A 16666-nucleotide genomic window follows, 5' to 3' on the forward strand; every position below is an offset into this window, starting at 1 on the left:
CTTAGGCACACACCCCTAATCGCTTCTTGCTCACTGTTGAGTACAAACAGCTATACTAGTACAAAGATAATGAAGCCTGGGAATAAGATTGTAATCTAGGTTTCTTTGACCATAGCTTCAATCTCTACAGGTCCCGGTAACCAGCTCCAATCATCATGCAAGCTCTTCCCTCCAGCCTCCAGTGCTGCCACACAGTCTCATCTGTACTCCACTGTCGATATTGTTTTGGATTTGCAGTGCATGCTACAGTCCTCATCAGATTGTTTTGCATAACTCAATTGCTCCATGCTCTTCGTTATCCTTGCAGGATGTCCAGTGTATGAAGCCAGGCTCCTCCTTTCACATTGCCCCCTATCTTTTCTTCTAGCCAAGAATACATTCCCAATATTTTTTCCTACCTGTTCGGATGGATTGGACTCCCATTCATTTCTGACTACCAGAGTCAGTTCCTCTCCTCTTCCGAACTGTGATACTGAGAGACCTACACTCTCATCATTTCTGAATTAATTGTCAGCAACAAAGACTGTTTGCTATATCCCTGCTATATCCCTGCTTTTTCATCCGCCAACTATGTAGCCTAATGTGTCTCACTGATACTAGATTGAATTCACTAACACTCTGGCCCAGCCCTGGTCTATGCATTAGCAGCTGGATTCAGTATCTTTTGCATCAACTGTTGATGAAGCTATGGAAAATACCCATGCTCGAGAAATTTATTACAAGCAAGTAATGCTACTTTTTCTCCATGGAAAAATCTTCATAAATATGTATATCTGCTGAATATTACAGCATTGTGATGTTGCAGAGATATGGGAAATATTTCAAAGGTGAAACTGTGGAAGGGAATACCCCCAGATTCTACAGAATAAGTAACATAAATATGTTTGACCAGCTTGGAGCTAGTTATAGTGGGTTCCACTTCAGATTCAATGTCTGGACTAGACTATAGCATTTTACTTTTGAATTCTCCATTCTTGTGACCTGACAAGAAAGAAAAGTATTCTGGTATTTGATAAAATCTCTTGGTCAGATAAGGAAGCATTAAAAATAAATGTTTCTGTGGCAAAAAGAGAAATTTGCTTGATTGATAAATTTACTACCAAAAAATCTACTATTAAATTTAGCTGTGGAAGCAAAACTGATTTTATGAAGTCCTTTGTTTACATAACGCAGCCATCTGTCTTGCACATTAGGAGCTAGTTTTAGAAACGGTTAGTTGACTGGCTTTACACCTAAAGTAGAGCTCATAAATTGTATATACTTGTTTTCAAAGCTGTTCATTGACAGCACCTTCCTCCCTCCCCAGAACATGTATTAGCCACACTCCATCCCGCTACTTGTGCACTGCCTACATCTTCCATCTGTACCCAGTCTTCTGGGTGCCTATCCTATGGGCACATATTTTAGGTTGATACGTCCTTGTTTATGGGACACCTTTACTGTCCCACTAAGAACTGTTTCCTTAGAGTTCCAAAGAATTTAATATTTCATCTTTTGGTTCTAGAAAATCTAACAGTAGACAAGTCGACCTGGCTTTGTCTGCATTATGCTTCTCAACTCCTATTGATCTGCTTTAACTTTGTAATGGAAATCTGTCTGTCATCATTAGGTTTATTTAATGGTTGTTATGCACTGTTTAATAATCTCTCTGACAATCAGCCATTAATGCTATATGAGCAAGATGTTTACCATGTTGTGAATTACCTCCAATATAGATCTTACATCCGTGCTTACCTGCTAAGTATCCTACTTCAATTCAAAGGGTTCCAAGTATACATCAATACAAATATAAACTGATTCCTGGCATCTTACCCCAAAAAGGGTCTCTCTTAAAATGAAAATCCATTTCTATTGGAAAATAAATTTTTGGTCCTGGAATTCTTCACAGCATGGCAAACCTTTGTCAAAAAAGACTTTTACTGGCAGACACAACAGAGGAAGAAACATGACAATCTTTATTGTACTTGAAAAAAAGTATCAGCATAAAAGCAAAGAGGGTAGATTGTCGGGAAAAGTTGGGTGATTTATGGAAGAAAAAGCAACAGACAGCTTGAGCAAATGAGTACTTATTTTTTATGCATATTGGCTACTTCAGTTTTTTCACAGGTGTCAATCATGGCAAACATGGTCCCAGCTGCATTAGTAGGTGTGAAAGGAATCCAGAGGTTCATTGGGGTGGGGGGTGGGGTGTTCTTGATTGTTGCATAATTATCTCCATGAATTGTAGATTAAAGATCGATGTGTAATTTGTAAACTTAAGAGGAGCCAGTTTGAGTTTTCATTTTTTTCCATTTAGAATATTTGTAATATGTAACATATCCCAATAGTCAGCATGCACCAGTTTGCCACTCTGATAGGTAGAGTTAGCAAAGCAATGTTACTTAATCAGATAGACAAACTTAAAATATACCTTGGTATTTATGCATGTCTGGTGTCTTTAGTTCAATTTGCCTTAAAGTTGTGTTTGTCATATTTTTACATCATCTCAAATCAGATTTAAGGTTTTGAACAAAATTTAACCAATGTCTACTCTGTCCTGCATGTAGAAAGCTAAGGATAGACTTTCATTTGAATTCTGCAGGTAATGAAAGCATGGGCAGAGCAAAAGAAGATGGCGGTTCATTATATTATTGTGAAAAAAGTCCACGTTCAACATTTTTTGGAAAAAAACGCCCAAAAGATACCCAGAACTCTGACATGGAAACAGACTTTAGAATTGAAGGGTGGTCACAGAAAGGAGAGAAAACCACTCGGCATGAAAATAGTTTCACTAGGCCAGACCATCTGAGTGCATATCGTGAATGTGAGACTAACCTGAGGATTTCACAGTTTTCCAGTTACCTCCCAAATCCAAATTCACACCAGACTATGTACAAGTTTACTGAATGTGAAGAAAGTGGCGTTACGATGGATGAACTAGGTGGACATGCTATAACACATTCACGAGAGAGGCTGCATGCATGTACTGAATGTGAGAAAAGTTTCTTTGAGAAGAGCCATCTTCTTGCACACCATAAAACACATTCAGGCGAAAGGACATATCCGTGTACTTTATGTTCAAAAAGTTTCAATCGGAAATACAATCTTCATGTTCACATGAGAAAGCACACTGGAGAGAAACCATATAAATGTACTGACTGTAATAAAGAATTCATTTGGAGAAGCGGTTTTAATCAACATCAAAAAATGCATAGTGGCTTGTGGACTGTACAGCTATAGTCCAAGAAACGACATCAGCTAAGAAATTGGGAACATAACTGTTCAAACAGCCAAAACTGTAAGGCAAGATAAATTATATTGATCAAAAAGTAATGTGAATATTGGCATAAAGAACAAGTGTTGACAAAATCAGTAGGTTTGACCTGGACAAGCTGGTGCAGTGTTTAATTGTTATCTTTTTATTGGAAGCATAAGCCACAAAAATAAAAAGAATAAAGAAAACATGCAGACACTTAAGTGTGGTTACCTTGTGCGTGCAAGCAGTATTTTAAATATTGAAAAAATAACTGGTATATCTTTAAAGGAACAGCACAGGTCATTTCTAGCAGGCATACATTATTAAAACTGGCATGTAAACAGTTTTAAGCTTTAATGCTCATCCCACTAAAAATGATGAAAAAATGTACTCTTTAAATTACAGCAACCTGAATGCCTAGTATAAACACACAAGGATAACTAAAATATATAAATATATATATATATATATGTATGTATGTGTGTGTGTGTGTGTGCGTATATATATATATATATATATATATATATATATATATATATATATATATATATATATATATATATATATATATATATATGTATATATATATATATATGTATTTGAGAGATAGAGATATAAAGATTCAAAGTGGATAGAAAAACGCATTGGCTAAGTATTGTCCCACCAACCGTAGCACAGAATCACATTTCTTTTTAAGTGGATGTGCAAATTTGCTCAGGCAAAGTTCTGTCATAATTGAGCCAGTTGCTGAAGTGGGCTGACCCATTGCCCATCGTGTATGTGGCAGTGTACTGAAATAAACTGAAATGATAGTTGAACATAGAAATGCCAAAGAGGGCTGATTACATCCTTCTATCTCTGTATATGTATTTTTGTTATTTATGAATTATTTTATCAACATGGGGCTGGTGAGACAGCGTCACTAGGTCATATGTAAAATAGAATACATAGACAAATTAGTCAAGGGACCTTATTAAGATAAAAGCAGACCAGATAGCTTAATGCAGGGCTGTTATGGCTTGGGGCAACGTCCATGTCCATTTATAGGATATACGTATGAGGTGAATTCACAGAACATTAATATAAACAGGAATAATTTATGCAGTCTTTAGTTTCAGAGAAAAAGTGGCACACAAACCCATTGTTTATGCCCTTCTTTTTGCACATGAGTTTATTTTCAATTATTTCAGTTGGAAATGTGCAAAGGAAGTTGTCACTGCATACATATTTAAAAAATGTGATACAATTCTAATGATGTTATTCAAAATCACGCCAAGAAGCTAGGCTTTTGGTGACTTGTAATGTTATTCATGTGTTATGTAATAAAGCCCCCTGCAGAAATGTAACATAAAGAAATTTAGCCTATAACGTTTGTGACCGACATCTTGTGATTTATATGTACAGTATTTCATATAATGCTACCATGCAGTGATAAAGAAGTCAAAATGTGCTACTATGAGTGCACTGTAACTTTTACTTTTATTCTTAAATCTGTCTCCAACCCAGGGGTGACAACTTAAATGCAGGAGAGACATTCCATGGCAGATCTCAAAGGCAACCATTGTAAATTACTTCCAATTAGATGTATTGTATGCCAAATAATTTTACATAGATATCCTGAAAGTTTTGCAGTAAGGGATCCACCCTCTAGAAATATTTGAACAGTATTTATCTAATCCTAGCCTCATTCCGAAACCTAACCGAACCTGAATTCACACCTAAACCACACCCTAGAACCCATCTCTTGCCCTTACCCTAACTGCATCCCTAATTTCACCCACTGGCCTAACGCTATCCATGATTCTATTCCTAAAGCTTAGGGTTAGGTGAGGATGAAGCCAGCCCCTAACTAACCCCATTGCTTACCCTAACCTCTACCATAATCCTGATGCATTTTGGGTAAATTATAAAGAAAATTACTAATAAACTACATTTAGGACTGTTTCTTTATTTACCACTGAATCTTTATCACAAACCAATTCTTAAAAGGTTTATGTAACACAAAAACATGTGCCTCATTTTGCATTTAATTCACAAGGCAGTATTGTGGAACTATTTTCGTCAAAAACCTTGCTAAAGAAATAATGGGCATGATTTATTTCCTGGCAGCCAGAGTATTCTCCCTTGGCCTGGCAGAGGGCTTTACATCCGCCAGGCCGAGATATTTTGCTAGATTTATAAATGACCACCTACCTAGCGGTCATCTATGAAGGCATTGGCAAGAACCGCCTTCACAGTGCTTCCTTTCAATAGATTTTACTGTTTGCTACGGAAGGACACAGCCCTGCAGCAAACAGTATTCTTTTCTCATTTCAAAAAGAAAATCCAAAGTGGGATTTTCTTTTTGAAAAGGCAAAAAGTAATGCTCCCTTTGCCATGGGAAGCCACACAGCCACTGCTCTGAGGTTCCTTACTCCTCTGGACCCTCAGAGGAGATTAATCGTGTGGACAGTTGTCTCCGCCTTGATAACCATAATGTCCGCCTACATGTAAATGCAGTTGACAGTTGACTATATTGGCAGGCAGGGAACTCCATCGACATTCACTCTTCACCAAATATATAAATCAGGCCCAATGTCACTTAAGTACAAAAGCAAACTCACTGGCAAAAACCTAATATGTAGAATTTGCAAAGCATTTTGACCATGATAGAAAACTGTGGGCCCCAGCAATCCAGATTTGAAAGTATTTGAGCAGTGAAAAAGCACCTTTGCTGCCTAATCTGGAAGCTCAGTTCTCTTCCCTGCTCTCTCCTCAACCCACTCCTTTTCTGTTCTTTCTGCTCTTTCTTTGCCTTCCAGCTTGGCACCTCTAACCTTTCTAAATGCCACCTACCGCCCCCTTCCACTGTCTCCTCTCATCCCAGTTCTTGGTCCTTGTCCCTATTGCCACTACTGCACTCTATGGGATCCTTTTTCTGTTTTTTTTAATTCCTCCCTCTAATTGTCACCTGTTAATCCCTGATCTCCCCTCCCTCTCACTACTCGCCCTCCACCTGATCTTGACCCCCCTCTCAAATCTATCTGTTGCTCAATCCAGGCTACCTCAGCCTCCTGCCTCCTCTGCGCCACCCAAATACTGAGTTCTTAAGTTGTGTGGAATACAGAACCATTCCCCCAGACACCAACTTTACAACTACCATTCAAGTCTTCAGACACTGTCAGCTGGATTGTGGGAATGCCCCGATTCACAATTTTCCAGACTGGCCCCCATTAAGAGCATTCTGCATGCCGTAGCATGCCCAAAAAAGGACCACATCACCCCCACCCAGATGGAGCTTCACTGACAACCCTTGCTGCCGCTCCCAGTTTTCAAACTTGCTGCATAATTTAGAAAGTCATCACTACTAGTGGCACTGCAGGTCTGATTGACATGCTCACCATCTCTGGTGGCTCTTGGCACACCCACAGCTAGTACACCATGAGATAGAAGATGAGGAAATGCAAAAATGGAAAAAAGCAACATGCCTTCTCCATCCATGCACCCAGACACTGGAACAACATCCCCTTATCAATCATGACTGCCTCAAACAGTTCTAGATTACAAAAGAATTAAGTTCATGCCTCTATATCTTGAAGCAGTAGCAATCAACTTTCACACATAGAAATTGACTCCTCCTCCATTCATGCTTCGAGCAGAGAAAAAAAGAAGGCAATAATTGGAGGATTCAACAAAATGAGAAGCGTTCATGTGCAAGTCAAAGATTTTACCACTCTCGTCATTTAATGAATTCTTTATTATGTTAGTGAAGCCAATAATTCTGTATCAATATGAGCCTTCCCAGCAGTACAAGCTGTTGGGTTGCGAAAGACCTATTGTGGGCTTACCAAAAACAGGGGGTCAAAGCCTTCCTGTTGCTTACCATTGTTTAGCTTTAGTTTCACACTCATTTGCTTGCTTTTTATTTGATGGTTTTCCCTGTCCACATTGTGCATCCTCTTGACTGGCAGACTTCCACTGCTCACTTTTAGGGAGCTATTAGTCACATGCACTTCACATACTGTTAAAACATTTAATATTATTGCTGACATTGGTTCCAGTGTAACAATATCTGTTTGATTGTAATGCAACCTGTATGTGTTTTGTCATATCTGACTTCATCAGGGCAAGGCCTGGTGCTGAAGCAGGAGGGAACATAAATGGGCTGTACAAACCTAGTAACGCACGCTGGTAATATTCAGCCCTAATGGCGGAAACAATCTCTCAAGAAATAAAGAGTGGAGGTTTGGCACAGTGGATGCAGAAAAGTGTGGCCTAGGCTTAAGAAGTATGTGATCAATAATAAAACAAGAAAAAAACATTGGCCATCAATCACAAAGGGGCTGTATGTCATATATGCAAATTCCATATGGAGATCAAGTAAGTAGAAAGGTCCATAAATGGTACTGCACAATAACTCAACATATCCACATGTGTAAGAGAATACCTTCCAGCAGCAGGATACTTGGTGCCCTACTTGAAAACTAATGTAGTATGTTTAGTAGTAGTACAACAGTACTACTAGCATACCTCAAAATGTTATTCATTAACCTAAATGCGGAGATCTACAACTCAGCTACTGTTATCATTTCTATGTGGACCGCTCCACAAATGTGCAAGTATGTTTTAGTAATTGTGGAAGTGACCATGGTGGTAACTGGAAAATGTGGAATACTTACAACAAAATGGCAGCGGGTAAGGGGGCTTAAGGGAGACTTTTAGGTAGGGACAAACACCCACCCACAAAAAAGTAAGCCCATTACTATTCACAAGCTGCACTTCTAAAATTACCACAGTCAAAAAGGTTGTCAGTGTACTCCAGCGCAGACCTTGAGTTAGTCCATCACCACACATGGCCACTGCAATACCCTTCCAAAGAAAATAGTGGAGGCAGGAGCTTGAAATAAAGCCCCTTAGGAAATAATGGTAAAATAATGTCACATATTTTGAAATTAAATGAAAGGGATTTATAAAGTGCTAACAAGTGCCCAAAGGCATCAAGGCACAAATGACAGTTAGTCCTAAGGAAGTAGATCAGCCAGAGAGGGAATGAGATATCGAGTGACCTTGAAGTCTTCATTTTGACAGTGAAAAGTCAGGTTTTTAAGGCCTTATGGAAAGGGGCATGGGCCTGAAAGCTAGTAGTAAATCAGGGAAGTAAATTCCAGTGCCTTGCTGCAGCCCCCAAAAAGCCTCTGCTTCCCCATCTTGCCTTTCAAAGTTTGGGAAGAAGGTGGGCCTCGCTGGCCTCTTGCAGGACCATGACTGCAGAGCTCTGGAAACATAGATCGGTCCTGCGCAATCTCCTGCACTAAGAGCCGGGAGGGCAGTGTTCAGATGAGTAACTCAGTAGGCTTCTGTTAATGGCGGGCCTCCCGGAGAGCTAGGGTAGCAGGCTGGTAGCAGTGAGACTTCTTAACTCTGCCAGTGGGAGGTGCGCTCTTGCACGCAGCCTTGGTAGCCAACTGTTTGCAAAGCGTTTTCCCTCCAGTGGACTTGCGGGCTGTCTACTTGGTAGGGGCTATACTAAATGCACGACCTGTCTCTGTGCGACCAAAAAATATTTTGATTTTTAAATATATTTTTACTCATGTTTCAAAAATGTATAATTAAAAAATAAATAATAGTTTAGTCTAATTTTTTAAATAAACGGTTTCAAATGTAACCTTAAAATATGTAAGAATTTTTTTAAAAGTTTAAAAACGTTTTAATTTTTCTTAAACTTTGCTATCAATAGAACTCTACCCTGGTGAACAAGGTACTAGTAGTAACTTTACACTCATAAATATAGCTCCAACCCCAGGTTTCTGTGGCTCTGGCTATCTAAGTCTATACTTTGGAATAATCGGTATCCTACAGAAGAATCTTCTTTTTAGTATTCCTTGTCTTAATGATAGTTGAATATTGTCCAGAAGATAACATCTCCTAGTCCAGCATATTTAGAAAACTTCTTTATTGATACACAAAACATCAAAAACAGCCAAACAGGAATGTCTGTTAACTGTGAGGACATACTGACAAGTGGCCTACCATTCCTGATACCTACAGTGCAGGAATGTACACATTACCATAATATAGTGGATTTAGAGTAATATTTATCTTAATTTTAGTTGATCAAGCCACACAAGATATTGCATTCCGCTAATGCTTTTGGGCAGCCCATTTCAAGAAGAATTTATGACAAGAGGATATAGTGCCTTGACAAAGGGGATATTCCTCGAAGCACATGGTGGCAGTTGGACAATATACAGCTATCAGCAGGATAATAAATGCTAAGAACAAGATCCTCCTGTAGGATACAGATAACTATGAATGCACAAGTGAGGACTGGTTTTGGAGGAAAAGGTGCTGAGCTATAAATAGTTAGGCCCCTCCCTAATTTGTAGATTTATACTTTGGATATCTTTATATATGGAAATAGCGAATTGCCCATAGAAGTTAAGTCACTTCAAAGTGTTAAGAGTAAATGTACATTTGGGCAAATCTACAAGTGTACATTTACCAAATGTGCTAACCTTCAGAGTAGGAGTGTCTCCTCCCAATGGCAGAGGAACGTCATTCCCCCTGGCTAAATGCCAGGTGATGAAAAATAAAACGATAGTTACAGTGAGAGGAGGGGCTGGGCCATGGGAGTTGGGTGGGAGGAGGAGGAGAGAGTTCACCTAAATGTGCATGTGTGTTTGGCTAGCGGTCTCAGGCCAGCCAAACACACATGCGCACTTCGGTTTCTCCAGCCCGGCTGTGTTGAACAGCTGGGCTGTAGAAACTGCACAGACCCCAGGGCAGTGTCTGAGCAGCAGTTCAAGCCACTCAGACCACTCTTAACGCTGTTTTCATGATAGGTTTAGCATGAAAGCAGCGCCCGGATTGCTGGGGAGCCCATGCAGGTGTCCTAGTGAGTGCTGGAACACTACAAGAAGAGAATCAACAAGCGAGGCAGTATGAGTAGAGAAAAATGATGGGAAAGGTAAGGGTTTTATTTACCCCCCCATCCCCCACCTTCTTGACATTAGTGGCTGCCACCGCTGCTTTAAAGGCTATATTTGATATTAGTTGCTTCTTAACTTAACTGGGATAAACCTTGTAGACTTGCTGTTTCCCTTTAACACCTTCTGTGATCCTTCATAATAATCGCACTACATCAGAGTAATAAATAAAAGAGAACAATTGCACTTGCTAGGACAATTAGCAACAGTTATTTGTTTCTGGAGCACTGGTCAAATAATGCACAGTACCCAAACACGACCTGTTTAGCAGTACCCAGAGACTAAAGTGGAAAGCATCATGTGGATGAAATCCAAGAAGGCTGCACCTTTATCACTGAAGGTGATATCTTATGTGAACTCCTAGAAAGTGGGTCCCCTATCAAATCATGCCTTAATTCAGTGTTGGGAATAAGAATTTCAATCTCAGTCACTGTCATCGTGCCATGTAGGACTTGACCATGAATTGTCTTTTAAATTGATGGTGAAGATGAGTTTACCTCAATCCGATCATCTGTGGGGAAAACGTATTGAGCTCTCTGACGTAACTGGTTTGTGTTTCAAAGAGAAACCTGAAAGAGGAGGGGCAAATCCATGCCTGGTTTGTTTGCTGCACTGATGTTATGCTAGTTCAGGAGGTACATAGTTGCCCGAATGGGGTGTAGATCCATCTAAGCCCATCAGGTGGGAATCATTGTTTTTACCATCCCGCCTTTCTTTCAAACTAAAATCGCTGATTTTCCTATTGAGTCAAAGTTTGACTTTGACTACTTTGACTCCTATTTTTAACTCGGAGGAAGTTGCCTAATATTCCTCTGTTTACACAAACCTGAAATAATTTACTTTCCAGTCATTATGGTTCCAAACATACCTCTTCCCAGTTGTCATTCAGAGACTGTCAGTCCACTTCTGTTAGCAACGTGTCATATTACAAACCTGAATCCATTTACAGCCTCTTATTAGGTGTACTGATGTTACATCCATGTCCTAGCTTTTCAGAATTAGAAAGAATACTTCAGCTCATTCCTGTCTTGACACCAAGGCCCTTATTTAGAGTCGGACAGTAACAACGTATCATACAGAAATGGTTCACATGTCCTGCACAGGCAATGTTCCATGCTCCACTTAGAGCTTTAGAACTATTATATTCACTGTGGTGGCGATGTTACCTACTCTGATGTCAGAAACACTGTAATTTCCATACATATGCTCGTATTACAGCTGTCTGTCCAGTTTGAATCCCGCTAGTTTTTTTTGTTTTGGGTTTTTTTTTTTGCTTTCTGGACCTGCTGGTGTCAATGACAGGGTAAAAAGTGAAAATGTTCCCCACACACTTGTGCGTGATGCTGCAATCTGCTGCCTCACAGTAGCTTTATTTCCAGCATTTGTATATATATATTTTTTAATTCAAGTGTGGTTTTAATTTAGTTTGTCTTGTTTTATTTTGTAATTCAGTTTAGAAAAATGAAATTTCTTTTGTACACATGTTGACAGAAATAGGTGTTTTGCGCTCTGAGGTGGCTTTAAAGGATTTGTATATATTTGTGAACACTATATCACAGGTTCCCTTTATATAAATTAAAAATAGTTTGGCAGATACAATTGTGTTTTATCCTTCCCAGTACAAAAAAGCACTCCTAAATCAAAAGGTTTTGGAATTCACCAGTAGATATGTGTTAAAGATTTTCATAAACCTGAGAATGCAGTTGCATATTTTGAATCCCTTTCTCATTTGACACTTGTGTTAGGAATTTCGCAGTCTTTTTGGGTCTGTGCATGGGTACTAAACATTTACCTCTGTGATGCAGCGCCATAAGCTTTTGTCATGTTGTCGGGCCTGCCAGCAGTTAAGGGAAAACCTGATTTCGGCTTTTCCAAACGCAACATCACAGTAATCTCTAGTGATGGGCAACTATTACCTATATCATTAGGAAATATTTGGCTTTTCATTGATGCCATCTAGAATACAGGGCTTAGTCATTCTTCCCAATCCAAGATGGCAGCTGCCTTTCAAAGCAGGTTACAGTCTGCCCAATCTAACATGGCATACTTACTTCCTGGTCATCACATTTACCCTTCAATCACCACTTCCATTATGAAAAGGGGCCAGTTAGTTGAAACTTGCTTCACGACACTTCCTGCACCATTTTTGCCACTGGGTACTTTTGTGTCTCTGTGACTTTTCCTTATTAGCGTGATCAGTGTTGTTTTATCCTCTTTGTTGGTTCCTTGTTAGTATCCTTTCCTTGTTCTCTTTTGCTTTTTGTTCCTTGTTTGTCTTCATGCTGGCTCGTCTTCAGTTCATCTTTTCTTGGAGATTTTCCCCCCAACAGAAAGATTTCTTGATTGGTGTCACTTTTTTTTTTTTCATCTTCAGCCAGTATAGTGGCTACTGAAAGGGATTACCCTTACCTCGGGGGTCAAGACCTCCCAGACAGAGAAACAACAAGCAAGCACAACACACCCTTGACACCTTCAGTGAAAATGTGTTATTTAAAATCACTTCCAGGTTTTTAACCTGGGCAATTGTAAGCCCCTGGACTTATGCCATAGAATCAGAAAAGCCAGTAGGAGAGAGGAGCTAGAGCCTAATAGCAAAGCATCTTGGTGTGCCCCATACAGATATAGCAATGTAGCTTACGGCCAGAATTGTTGTCACAACAGGCACACAATTAGTATCGGTCACATACATCTAAAAATACTCCTGCTAAGCTGAGCTAGGGTGATACTAATATGCTTATTTACTTTGTCTCATCATAGATATATTGTTTTGATACCTTTGACTGATGTATGGTGCTGGAACACATGTACCATGTTTTGAGTGTTTATAAATAAAGACTTATAGAACAAATAGGAGGGACTGGACCAGATAGCCCTGTCAGAATTATAATAATATCACAAATACTTCATGTCCTACAAAATATGCCAGTGATAATGCCGGAAAGATGATTTTACAAAAGCCATTATAGGGAGATAAAGTGGCAAGAGTGGCAATGAAAATCCTATGATTATCAAGGGAATATGAAGGTATGTTGGAATCTGATTTCCAGGCATAATAGTTATCCTAATAATTTAGCTATATAATGCCTTAGCTGGTGATCTCGGAAAATGATTTGGTCATGAAGCTGATTCAGAATGAAATTGTCTCATTGTAATTACAAACATTGCCGTTGCTATCTAGAGTAAAATATAAACAACCTTTTGGAACTCTTATATTGTGAATCCTTGTGAAAATGGCTCCATATGCAAAAGGTTATGAATACGCTTGCATAATGCAGTTAAGTATCTGGAACACTGTGCTATATCTCACAAAATCTCGACACTTAAAGCAGACAACTTCACAGACTGCCCTAATTGCAGAAGAACATTTTTGTAATGGTGGTAAAGCACTCGGATTCTCTGAATGTTGCACACAGTGGAAAATACGAAGTACAAGTTCTGGTATATGCCATGTGACCTCTCAGATATTGACAGGATTTCCTAAAGCAGCCTGAAAAACACATTAATCCGAAAGCTCCTAGAACTGAAAGAGGAAGGTAGAATGATGAGAGAACTATATAGTGTGTGCTTGGTAAAGCAGCCAATACACCGAACAGCCGTAGATGTCTGTGTCCTATGGGAGTAAGTCCTAGTAAAACTCCAGAACCAACAGGTGGAAGAAAGTATATGTCCAATGTAGATTGAATACTCAAAATACAAGGCTCACACTGATACATTATACATTTGTTTCCATAAAATAAATTTATTGTAAGAAGGATAGAATAATATGATCCCTAATAATAGCGATTGACACCCAAGATGTAAAAGTATGCAAAGAACATATATATAAAGTACTGGAAACTATCATGGAACCCAGCTCTTGGCCAAAATTAAAATGATTGAGGTAGAAAGTGAAGCTGGAAAAACACAACTTCAGGACAATGAAACACAAACTGAACCAGGTATATGGCAAATCGTGCTTACAACACTAATGTATCCATCTGATGAAAAGAACCTTTAAAAACTGGAATGATTTTGGACATAAATGAAGCTGACAATAGCATGTATTCTAATTGTAATGTAAAATGGCTTTGAAGTTGAGAGATAATTGTCTGGAATGGGTTAAACTCACTCATCCTGGAAACAACAAATGACAGAATATGGTTTTGATTCAGCCTATAATACCACTTAGAAATTGTTTTTTTTAGATAGTGTGTTATTTGAATGTTGTTTTGTATTGTATGAAAAGTAATGTGTCAAACAAAAAAAGGCCTGATTAGTTAGAAATTATTGAACCCTAGCCAGTTTGTACCCATGATGCATTTTTTCACTATACCGAGCAGCACCCGGTGGACTATGATAAAAACTGGAACATAGAGGTCAAGCAGTATTAGTATCTATAAATCATGATCCAGAGTTGCTGCTTCAAAGAATAACACATGTCAGTTACTGCAGGCATGGTCCCAAACGTCTTGGGTATGGTTGGGGATAATCAAGAGATTCAGTGTTTCTCTGGGGTTCCTTAACTAACCATTGTAGAAGTCTCTCCAGGGTGGCAGATTCCATGGATAGACCTGGGTGATGAAAAGTGACCGGTTCTCAGAATGACTTTTAGCAATTGGAGCAATACGAGGTCTGAGTGAACATATGTTTGCAGTGATCCAACTTTGATGACATCCTTGTTTGCTCATGTCACTGAAACTCCAGGCGGGCCTTTCATTCTGTTCTTATTGAAAAATAAAATGAAATATATTTTTAAAAAGGATTGACACACTAATCTGTAATTTGTGAACTCAGCAGAGCCGAGACTTGCTTCCTCTTTTATTTGATGTTATTTTGAACATTTGAAAGGCACAGCGAATGTTGATATCCTTATTTTAAAAAGTGTAGTTAAGGCAGTGGGCTACTAAAAACATTTGCTGATATTTATGTAAGTCTCTTTGAATCGGTCTATTTTCATTAACAGTATACACTGCTTTGCCATATTTGTGTTCCATCTCGTCCAAATTATAGTTTCAAGCAGATGTATCCAGTGTCACGTGTAGAAAGCTAATGACAATCTTTCATTTGCATCCTGCAGGTGATGAAAGCACTGACAAAGCAAAAGAAGATGGTGATTCAGTGTATTGTTCTGAAACAAATCCATGTTCAAACTTGTTTAGAAAAAGAAGCTCAATAAAGGCCCAGAGTTCTCACAAGGCATCAGACCGAAGTGAAGCATGGGCACATAGAGGAGAGAACACTACTCAGTTTGAAAGTGGTTTCATTAGCCCGAGCCTCCTCAGTGCATATCAGGGAAGATCCAACACTGGAGCCTTAAGTTCATATCGTGAATGTGAGAGTAACCCGAGGAATTCACAGTTTTCCAGTTGCCTTCCAAACACAAATTCACAGCTGACTATGTACAAATTTACTGAATGTGATGAAATAGGCGGTACAATAGACCAACTAGGTGGACTTATGAGAACACATTTACGAGGGAGACCATATGCATGTAGTGAATGTGACAAAAGTTTCTTCGAGAAGAGTCATCTTATTGCACATCAAACAACACACTTAGGGGAGAGAATGTATACATGTTCTTTCTGTACGAAAAGCTTCAACCGTAAATACAGTCTACTCGGACATATGAGAACTCATACTGGAGAGAAGCCATATAAATGTACAGAGTGTGATAAAGAATTCATTTGGAAAAGTGGTTTTAATCGGCATCAAAAAACGCATACTAGCAACTATACTGTACAATAAAAGTGTAAGAAACTGCAAAAAAAAAAAGAAAACGTAACTGGTCGGATAGCAGACGCATTGTAAAATATATAAAAGGACAACTGACTTTGCTCAAGATTTACATTGAATACTTGCAGGAAGGAAAATTACACATAGACAAGGAATTATTCATAGCAGATGGATACAGAAGCCTGCAGACCAAATAGCTTAGTACAGGGGGGTTGTGTTTTAGGCCACAACCAATTTCAAGGAAATCCGTAAGAGATGTATTTACTTATATTTATTATAGATGAGAATAATTTACATTGTCTGTAGTTATTCTGAAACCTGGCACATGAAACAAAACTCTACTCCTGTTTTAGAACATGAATAAATAACAACATTTTTTTTCATGTGGAAATTTGCAAAGCGATTTGGTCACTGCTTCCATGTGTGAAGCAAGTTTATCGAAATCTAATCTTTTGGTTATTATTTTATTCAAAAACAAGCTGACCTGCCAAGGTTCTGGTGATGCCTAATGTTTTTATGTTTTATGTCAAAAAGCCTCAGACAAAAATGTAGAACTCTAAAGGGTGTAACAAAATGTTGTGTTTTACATGTATTTCTGTTGTAAATACTAAAATGCAGACAAGTCAAACACAGTGTAACCTTTACCCTAAGCCATAAGGCTACTGATAACCTTAACCTTTACACTATTCCTTACTCTAACCAGTTGTATTTATTGTAGCCAGAAGTACTATATTTATGCTAGATTTTCAGGATA

General features: G+C 38.7%; 1 protein-coding gene across 4 annotated transcripts in view; it reads left to right on the plus strand.

The window, feature by feature from the left end:
* The window catches only part of LOC138304348 (zinc finger protein 84-like), a 156508-nt gene extending 140538 nt beyond the window's left edge, over positions 1-15970 (plus strand). For 2 of the 4 annotated variants that reach the window (XM_069244321.1, XM_069244323.1), the window contains one exon: positions 15257-15970. In XM_069244321.1, the coding sequence (XP_069100422.1) occupies positions 15257-15924 (668 nt within the window). In that variant the 3' untranslated portion in view covers positions 15925-15970. Of the gene's footprint in view, positions 1-2581; positions 3457-15256 lie in introns of those variants that run through there. The other 2 variants (XM_069244322.1, XM_069244324.1) reach the window with 1 other exon arrangement.
* The last annotated feature ends 696 nt before the right edge of the window (positions 15971-16666 follow it).

Source organism: Pleurodeles waltl, chromosome 7 (assembly GCF_031143425.1).
Source record: "Pleurodeles waltl isolate 20211129_DDA chromosome 7, aPleWal1.hap1.20221129, whole genome shotgun sequence".
Classification (NCBI taxonomy): domain Eukaryota; kingdom Metazoa; phylum Chordata; class Amphibia; order Caudata; family Salamandridae; genus Pleurodeles; species Pleurodeles waltl.